This window comes from Odontomachus brunneus, unplaced genomic scaffold (genome assembly GCF_010583005.1).
Source record: "Odontomachus brunneus isolate Ranch 3 - 2012 unplaced genomic scaffold, Obru_v1 Obru_scaffold_096, whole genome shotgun sequence".
Taxonomy (NCBI): Eukaryota; Metazoa; Arthropoda; class Insecta; order Hymenoptera; family Formicidae; genus Odontomachus; species Odontomachus brunneus.
In genome coordinates, this window is record NW_022639546.1 from 792,658 (window position 1) to 801,790 (window position 9,133).

A 9,133-nucleotide genomic window follows, 5' to 3' on the forward strand; every position below is an offset into this window, starting at 1 on the left:
GAGAGAGAGCGAGAGAGAGAGAGAGAGAGAGAACTTTTAATAATAAAATTACAAATTTTATCATCGGAAAATCATCATTTACTTAGTGATCATAACTACTCTATTCTGTATTAAGGTAAAATAATGAATTCCTAACAGATTACGATGCTTCGCGATTTATTGCAACCGATTAAAGAGACCGCGTTGAGATTACGACAATTAATTGCGAATATTACAGAGGGACAACAGGGAAGTTTAGAATCTTTAACGCGCCATCGCGCATTACAGCAGGCCGAGAAGAGCGATCAAGTAACGAAATTTTTATTCTATATTATATTAATTTTTCTTCTGCTTTTTCTTGTTTCGAAATATATTTACAATTCTTTCTTACAATTAATTTTCTGGAAATAATTTGGTTAACATTAAAGAATTGTTCGATTTCTTCGCGACAAAACAAGAGATAGATGAAAATGAAGAACGATCGAAAAAAATTGAGAATAAGAAATAGCATTAAGTAACTTTTTTACTAGCAAAATGATCCTGGGTCAGGACTAATTATTACGACCACATCCAGCTCAGTTTGCGCGCTCTGTGGCACTGAACTTCATCTGGAGCATCCTTTGAAGGAACCGGGATCACTGGCTCTCGATGAAAAGAAGATAATCGACGATCATAGTCGAGATCGCGATATTACATCGAAAAACTTTAATTGTGTGCTTTTGAGGATGATTCCGTATGAAACCGCTTCTTCCGTTGAAATGGAGAAAAGGAGCGATCGTCTCTTGGTTGACAAAAGTGTTCCCGATTACTCGCTTCCCAAGGGAAATGGCAGCTATAATATACAAAAAGAGGAAAAGATCATTTCGAAAATTCAAACGGTTGATACCAGAGACGACTTAAAGTCGAAGCTATTGTTCACACGACAATTTTCTTCCGCAGAAACATCTCAGCAAGGGTCGCAAACATTTAATCGAATGGTAATTCGGACACTCGTGTTGCTGGTAGAATCATACACGAATATAATCTGATATATTTGTAACTGAAAATATTTATATTCAACTTTTCAACGCAACATAGACCTCTATTAATATTCGTTACTAGAAACTCCTTTCAAAAGAAATACTCAGGTTTGAGTTCATAGTTAGATGAGAATTCTTCAGCTAAACCGCGATTACAGATAGAATGTCATTATATCACAATTCAACTAAAAAATTTGGACTTCATTTTGAGTGAAAGTCTGAATATCTCGCATGAAACAAATTTCAAGTAACGACTACTAATACAGCTCATAACGTATTGTAATAAAGAGACAAATAACTTATTATACAATATATGTTCTGCTTATAAAGTAATTAGCTGCTTATAAAGTAATTAGGTTACTAAAGATACGTCAACTGTGTCGAATTTTTTAGCTCTGTCCCTGCACGCGTGAGTCGCTTATAACAAATAGAACCGAAAATGGAGTCTCTGTTGGGAAAAACGTGGCCGACGATATGCGGAAAGTAGAGGAGACAAAGATACAAAAAAAGTTGAAAACTGACGAAAGTGCCGTACGTTGTATAAAGGAGGATGGAGCAGATAATCGGATAAATGAGGAAATTACGCAACAGCAGCTACAAGCGCAGCTTGAGGAGTTGCATAGAAATATTCGACACTTTCGGGAGGAGAACGAATATCTTCAATATCTTATAGAAAGATGTCGTTGTTCATCGGAGAGAACAAAGATTTCGTTGGAACCGCTGATCAGAGCTACGTATCATGGTAAAGAATTGTCGTTTTAGTTTTAGAAGTGGTAAGTTGGTGTTCGCTCTGGTTATAACATGAGTACATATTTTCAGGTTTCACAACGGCAATCGAATTCTTACGGGATAAATATCGTAACAGAAGCGAAATAATAATCACATTAAGTAATACGTTTCGACATTCGATAAATATTCAACAAATTATCAACAGCCTGTTAACGCCGTTTGTAGAACGCTGACTGATTAGAATTTAACAAGTAGTCGAATGCACCATGTTGCGTACTATAAGATTGTAAAGCTTTCTCTACAATGTGCTTTTTGCTTTCTATTTCTTTCTCTTTATTTCTTTCGAATCTAAACCTGAAGTCTAAGGTTTGAGTAAGAAAGATAAAGAAACAGGAAGCAAAGAACACATTGTAGATCAAGCTTCAAGCTTAAGTCAGAGAAAAACAGAGAATCAGAAACAGAAAGCAAGTGCACATTGTAGATTAAACTTAAGACACATTTGACCGAAGTTCTGTGAGTCATGTTCCAAATGCAAATCCGTAACGCTTCCAAATAAATCCACGCAATTGATGGCTTGAGACTTTTCGCCTTTACAGTGCGTGTCGACGAGGATCGACACTCCCCTCGACCTTTAAAGTAGAATGGCTCATTGTATCGACTTTGCGCTTACGCGCGGGATATAGAAGAGCTTCCGACGATCGACCAGATCCTCGAGATTGCTCAGATCGGGTAGTACAGGCGGGATCTCGAAGGGAAGATTGAGTTGCGAAATCGCCACCGGTGGTACCTGGCTAGAAGTGAGAATACGAGCGTTCACGTTGAACCCATTACGATTGCTGGGCGTGTAGTACGCCTCGGTGGACGTCGGTTGTTTAGGATAATAAGGATCGTATTCCAGCTCGTTCGGTACCAGCGGCTTCAAGGAAAGCGTCAACGCGTGCACGGGGATCTCCGTGGTGGATTTGTCGGCGGTCACGCGGACGGCGTTAGCTTGGATGGACTTCAGGGTCTCCGAATAAGGACGATAGTTGTGATCGTGAGCCAAGAAGGTGGACTTTTCACGTAGGAAGGCTGGACGTCGAGCAACGCTATCCGGTGGCATCGTTCTCGCAGGGGTCGAAGGATTCGGGGTCGGCTCGAACGAACGGCGAAGATTCATCGTGCCACTCTTGTCACGCGCGAAGTCGCGGCTCTCTGACAACGACAGGGACTGCGGTAGTCTTCCACGGCTCGACTTGTCATTGCGGACATCCCAAGAGTTGAATCGCTCGGTGAGCGTGCGAACGGTGGAGGCTGTCGCGAATCGGTCTTTCGAGTCGACGTTGCATCTTCTGGAGGCGTCGGCGGCTCGTGGGCCGGCACGATCTCGCGTCCGATCGTGATCCCTCAGAAATAGACTAGCGCTAAACACGAAGCCGGATTGATGTTTATTGGACACGGATTTGTCGGGTCGTTGGACGACCTGGAAGGAACGTGAGAAGGAGAGCCGGTGATCATCGGGCGAGTCGATAGAGGTGGCTGGTGATCTCAATGGTAATGCCTCCTTGTCCTTGTTACCAGTATTCTCGTCTGGGAATCGATTCGGCGGGTAGACAGTCGCCTGGCAGTCAACTAGGTGGGCGTGATCGCATATCAGAGCGTCCTGGCGGAAGGCCGTTTCCTCGGGACACCGATAGCTGAATTTGTTACCGTGATCGTCGCAAGTGTGATACACTTTGCAATTAGCCTCGACGTCGGCGTAAAATCCCATAAGCCGGTTCAAACAGGAGAAGTTTGTTCTGATGGTCGGCGGAGTGGTGTTCTGCGTAGATAAACGATTATAAGTGAATCGTGCGGTCGGGAGATATTTGTTCGTAATTATTGAAAATCGAGACGCGTTATGTTCTGATCTACGGTAAAACATTCATAGAATACAATGAAACAAGATTATATATGATTTCTAGGAAGGATTATCAATACTGATGCGAAACGACATTTGTGTCCCTCAAGAAGTAATGTGATCTCTATTCCTTTCAGGGAAATGAAACGATGGGATATGATCGATGGTGTCCGAGTAACTCGACTTATCGTAACGTTTTGGAATCTCCAAAATTGTCATTACTTACAAAAACTTCTTCGGTGCGGACAACGACAAAGAGTAGTGTGTATCGTAGAAGATAAAATTGTAGTCTCCAGCGAAGCACCATTTCAATAAAAAATTTAATATCACAGAAGAAAGATTAAAAATTATTATATAACAATTACACGTGTGCAAATTATCCGTACATTCGTAGAAATGTTACAGAATCACACCGTCTAGAAAATCTCTGCACGGCGATACAAAGAGTTCAAGTGAAAGTGACGCGAGGATGAGCCTAAGACTGCCTTCTCCCTCCTTGGATCCCATCCTCTATTTCCCTCTCTTTACCTTTCTCAAGAATGCCCTACGCATCTTGTCTTTATTCGCTATTGTCTCGCTGCACAATCGATCTTTGTCACGGATTGGAATTGATATGGAGTAATGCGACAACAATTCCGTGTTAAAAGAAAGGATATGCAGTATGTCTTTATATTTATTCATAATACTTTCATATTATTTCATATTACTTCGTGTATTATCATTATAACAATGCTTGCATTCATAAAATAATTTATAATAAAGATAAAAAATTAAAATAATTTTAATTTGTTCGTGTATCTAACAACATTGAATTTCTCGTTTTAAATTGTCTTAAAGACGTCTCATGTCTCAGTTTTGGACATTTGGAGACAGTTGGGAACCCAGACAGCACACGATATTTTATGGATATCCTATAGATGTTCTTAGGATATAGGACGTTCTCTGGACATCTTTAGGTTGTCCTAGATTTGTGCTATTGGGGGAAAAGATTTCAACACTTTAATATGACTTCGATACTATCGAGATTTTTTAGAGAACATTTTTCTTGCCAAAATTTATAATAAACATATTGAATCTTACCTAATTAAGGTTTACTTTGCCGAAGTTTGTTAATTTTGGCCATTAAATGCCTCGAGTAAATAAGATGTTTTAATGGCGTAATTGATTCACAAGTATATTCGTCCTGAAATAACGTAAAACTTGTTAGAACTAGAAAATTAAAATATACTTGGTCTTAGATATAAGTGACACATATAATTCAAAAAGAAAGGGAGAAAAAAAATGTAACTATAAGAGTTGCGCAAATAATTTTAAAGAAATAATAAGATGAACGATAAAATTAGTTACTGTGTAAATTTGCGCTTTCCTTTTCAAGACAAACGTGTATCTTTTAAATTTCAACTTGTTGATTTTTTCCGTATAGGCATCGCTATCGTTTTTCTCCAATTCGCCCAATGCTTGAATTGATATGTTAAACATATTCTCAGCTACTTTATTAAAGGCGGTCACGTGATAACTGCCTGTTGAGTCTGATATATCTATCTGGGATCATCACAACAATAAATCCAACGTATTTATTATTCAAATAGCCACAAATAATGAAGACAATGAGGAGAACGCGATAAAAGTTGATACTTGCCCCCAGTCTCAAGCCATAAATGAAGTTTATGTATTCTTGGTTACATTTGCCGCACTTGAATGTCTTATAAACTTGCTCGATCTGAAATCACATCGTGTTTTAGAATAATTTACATATAATAAAGAATGCGAAAATATCTGCTTTACGAAATATGTACACATTTGTTTTGCGCTTAACTTACTTTTTTCTTTTTACAGCTGTCGTTGGGACATGCCTTATAAAAGTGTGCCTTATAAATTGAACAAATTGTTGCCACTACCATAAAGACATTTTCTGAGTACGGATTTTCGCCTAGTTTTGCTTTGGTCGCCTCTTGAAAAGTAAGGAGCGGCGCATCGAAATTGCCACCGAGTTGAGCGGAGAGCATCAACTGTATACACCCATCATCGTAACATTCTACGATTTTGGTAGACTTGGTTAATTTTATTTCATACTTGTTTTGCAATTTGCTGAATTTTGGATTTTTTGGTTTCAGGCAGTATTTCGAAATTTGGTATACCTTGTTATCCTACGTATAGAAAAGAACAGAAATAAAATGTCGAAACTTATTAATTTGATTTTTTGTAGAACAAATTACTCAATTGATAATCACTGATTTCAATCAAATAGTTCGATTTTTAATTGAATGTTATAACGTGCCTACCTTTAAGTCGTTATGAAATCTATCGCATTCATTGAATACGATGCATTTAATTTTGGTACTATCTTGGTCGACCAGATCTGTGGAGAACCATTCGCCACTTCTATTGTATTTCTTCCACTCTTTGATTGGAGATTTATTGATTACGCGAGCTTTAATTGTCCCACTAAAAAATGGTGATTATTATAGAAAATTGATTCAGTGAAGGTTGGAGAAACCTCTTGAGGTTTCTTCATTGTTTTATTACTCACGACTTTCCAGCTTAAATAATTTCTTGTATCAAATATTTCACACAACTAGTCTAAAATCGAGATATAAGACATCTGAAAGGCGTTTTATATCTCGATTTTAGACATTATGTCGCGTGGGATATTTCTCTTTCTCTCTCTCTGAATGCGAGTTATCATTGTTTCTTTTCATATTTTTTCGTTTACATGAGTAAAAGTAATTTTACATAGATCTCTCACCTGTTTAGAGGGCTCAATGATTTAATCGGAACAATAGGTTCTTTGCGAGAGAAATTATTTGTATCTCTCGAAGTACTTGGTAGCATGGTATCTTTCATTTCAATCGGAACAGTAGGTTCTTCGTGAGAGGAATTATTTGTATCTCTCGAAGTACTTGGTTGCATAGTATCTTCCAATGTTACAATTTCAACTGTAGATTTTATACGAAAGGAGTTATTTGTATCTCTCGAAGTACTTGGTTGCATGGTATCTTCCATTTCAAACGGAACATTAGATTCTATACGAAAAGAGTTATTTGTATCTTTCGAAGTACTTGGTTGCATAGTATCTTCCAATGTTATAATTGGAACTGTAGATTTTACACGAAAGGAGTTATTTGTATCTCTCGAAGTACTTGGTTGCATGGTATCTTCCATTTCAATCGGAACAGTAGGTTCTTCGCGAGAGGAATTATTTATATCTCCCGAGGTACTTGGTTGCGTAGTATCTTCCAATGTTATAATTTCAACTGTAGATTTTACACGAAAGGAGTTATTTGTATCTCTCGAAATATTTGGTTGCATGGTATCTTCCATTTCAAACGGAACATTAGATTCTACACGAAAGGAGTTATTTGTATTTTTCGAAGTACTTGGTTGCATAGTATCTTCCAATGTTATAATTGGAACTGTAGATTCTACACGTAAGGAGTTATTTGTATCACTCGAAGTACTTGATTGCATAGTGTCTTCCATCACTGGTGGAAAAGAATTTTTATTCAGCACGACAATATATTATTATGCATATTATAATAATCACAATTATTGCAATAACCATACATATAAAGTAGATATGAAAAGCTAATTCTGAATGTAATTGATATAAAGGAATTATAAGAGTTTATTACCTTCGTGATGTACAGCAGTGGATGAGTGAGGCTTGTTCGTTATAGTCGGGTTTCCTATCATGCACATAACTTCTCTGACAGAAGTTAATACTTCGCAGTTCATTATTATTAATACTTTTCTAAGAAATTGAATAGAGCTTAAATGAGCTTTTTTTTGGAAAAAAACTACTTGTGCGATTTAACCCTTTACCTACTTAATAAACTAAACGAGACTTTATGTATCATATATGATGCGTGGAACACAGACAAATGGTTATAATTTGTAAATATAATTGGAAAAATAAATACCTTTCTTTGTCCATTGACGTCACTTCATAATTTAATAATTTAAAAATTGTATATATGTTGAGAATATAATTTTTAATTAAATGATTTAATTTAGTAGATAACATTGTGTATTGATTTATTCTTTCTCCATCAGACACAACCAGTCTATACTGATCAGAAGTAGCACCGCGCAGTTTTTTGTAACTCTATAAAATTACAATTAACGAACTGATGATTCCTTTCACTAATAATTGCTCATTATTTTTTGTCACACGCTAGTTCATAGCTAAATTTTACAGTTTGCAGCTCTTTTAAGACGGCAAACTGAAAATCGAACTTTGTTGAATTAAGCTTCCCCTGTATTTGTCGTACTTACTAATAACTGAAGTACAGAGTTCTCGAAGTTTTGGCCACTCATGATTTGCTGGAAGAAAAATAGTTCCATTAGGCGATATACGATCGAGCAATGCACCTTCGATGAACTCACATCCAATGATCCTTTACTCAGTTCAATCATAACTGCGAATTATTATTAACACAATCGAAAATCTCAATGGCGAATAGGCAAGATAAATTTTCCAGTTGTAGTGGCGAACTACAGACCTCCTGCTATCTTCGAGTGTTCTCGTTCACTGATTAATGTCAGATACTTGCTTCCCGTTGCACGCCAACTACAGTTCAGAATGGCACATAAAGTTATAAAACCGGTTCTTATCAATGTCGCCTCAAAACGCGCGAACATTTGCTTGAGAATTCTTGCCATAACGTAGCGAAAAGTTCTAAGATTGTTTGATGTAATTAACGTGCGTTAAATAATGGAATTGAACAAATTTTTCTTTTTGTTGATACCTTAATGCGTATTATTTTCACACCTCTCCCAGTAATGTTATTGTAATAAGGCGATTATAGAGCCGTAGATAGCAATCCACGCTTAGCAAAGTGATTTTGCGTACATGCGCGGTAGTGCAAACGTTATATAACTTCAAGTATTTATCTTTTAGGCACGTAAGATAATATTTTATAGTATTGATAGGTTCGTCTTGGGAAAGAAATAGGAAAATTGAGAGATTATCTACGAAGGTTTCTATATCATCCAGCACAATACGTAACTTATAGATAATAGCTAAATATATTATCAAATATCTAAACATCTAAATATATTATCATTTTTATATATTATATATTATCAAATATCTAAATATATTATCATTTTTTTGTGTTTTTGTGAATCACAAAAACGTGACTCATTACACGAATATTTTGAATAAAAGAGGAAGAGATTTGCACGTTTCACGCAAGGTGTCGCTTCTAAGCACAGGTTTAAACTGAATTAGAATTAGTCACATCTGCTGTTAGTGAAGCAACATGTGTGGTGTTATGGGGAAAACTTTTTCTATACATTACGCGTTGCAGTTTATTGCATCAATATAAGTAGGAAAAAGAATGGGATAACGTATCAGAAGTGCTAATTCAGACCTCGGAAGTTATCGCGGCCTTCGGAAGTTACGCCGGCTTCTCTTGCTCCAATCGCCTGCTACTTTGTCTCATGGAGATAAACGTTATCACATGCGAATGTCCACATCATACATATGTTCTTTCACAGGGTGTGGCAGCAATATTGTACAAAA

At 37.0% G+C, this 9,133-nt stretch overlaps 3 protein-coding genes across 5 annotated transcripts in view; 1 reads left to right on the plus strand and 2 right to left on the minus strand.

Moving 5' to 3' along the window:
- LOC116848441 overlaps positions 1 to 1,995 on the plus strand; it is a 2,834-nt gene extending 839 nt beyond the window's left edge. Inside the window, exons 2-5 of the mRNA XM_032824542.1 lie at positions 139 to 288; positions 510 to 956; positions 1,392 to 1,740; positions 1,818 to 1,995. Coding sequence (XP_032680433.1) covers positions 139 to 288; positions 510 to 956; positions 1,392 to 1,740; positions 1,818 to 1,960 — 1,089 coding nt within the window. The 3' untranslated portion in view covers positions 1,961 to 1,995. The remainder of the gene's footprint in view (positions 1 to 138; positions 289 to 509; positions 957 to 1,391; positions 1,741 to 1,817) is intronic.
- On the minus strand, positions 1,000 to 4,053 carry LOC116848442. Its single transcript, XM_032824543.1, has 2 exons — positions 3,833 to 4,053; positions 1,000 to 3,528 (listed from the first exon to the last, which is right to left on the minus strand). The coding sequence occupies exons 1-2, from the start codon at positions 3,911 to 3,913 to the stop codon at positions 2,374 to 2,376; spliced, it is 1,236 nt and encodes a 411-aa protein (XP_032680434.1). The 5' UTR covers positions 3,914 to 4,053; the 3' UTR covers positions 1,000 to 2,373.
- Positions 4,054 to 4,246: 193 nt separating this feature from the next.
- On the minus strand, positions 4,247 to 8,439 carry LOC116848440 (replication protein A 70 kDa DNA-binding subunit-like). Of its 3 annotated transcripts, XM_032824539.1 has the most exons (12): positions 8,355 to 8,439; positions 7,993 to 8,176; positions 7,882 to 7,929; positions 7,527 to 7,711; positions 7,239 to 7,357; positions 6,353 to 7,088; positions 5,889 to 6,051; positions 5,427 to 5,753; positions 5,246 to 5,326; positions 4,954 to 5,148; positions 4,687 to 4,789; positions 4,247 to 4,579 (listed from the first exon to the last, which is right to left on the minus strand). In XM_032824539.1, the coding sequence occupies exons 2-11, from the start codon at positions 8,020 to 8,022 to the stop codon at positions 4,691 to 4,693; spliced, it is 1,983 nt and encodes a 660-aa protein (XP_032680430.1). In that variant the 5' UTR covers positions 8,023 to 8,176; positions 8,355 to 8,439; the 3' UTR covers positions 4,247 to 4,579; positions 4,687 to 4,690. The 3 variants fall into 3 exon arrangements, with proteins under 3 accessions (XP_032680430.1, XP_032680431.1, XP_032680432.1); XM_032824540.1 differs by lacking the exon at positions 4,954 to 5,148; XM_032824541.1 differs by lacking the exons at positions 7,882 to 7,929; positions 7,993 to 8,176; positions 8,355 to 8,439 and having other exon boundaries at positions 7,239 to 7,440; positions 7,527 to 7,671.
- Positions 8,440 to 9,133: the final 694 nt, after the last annotated feature.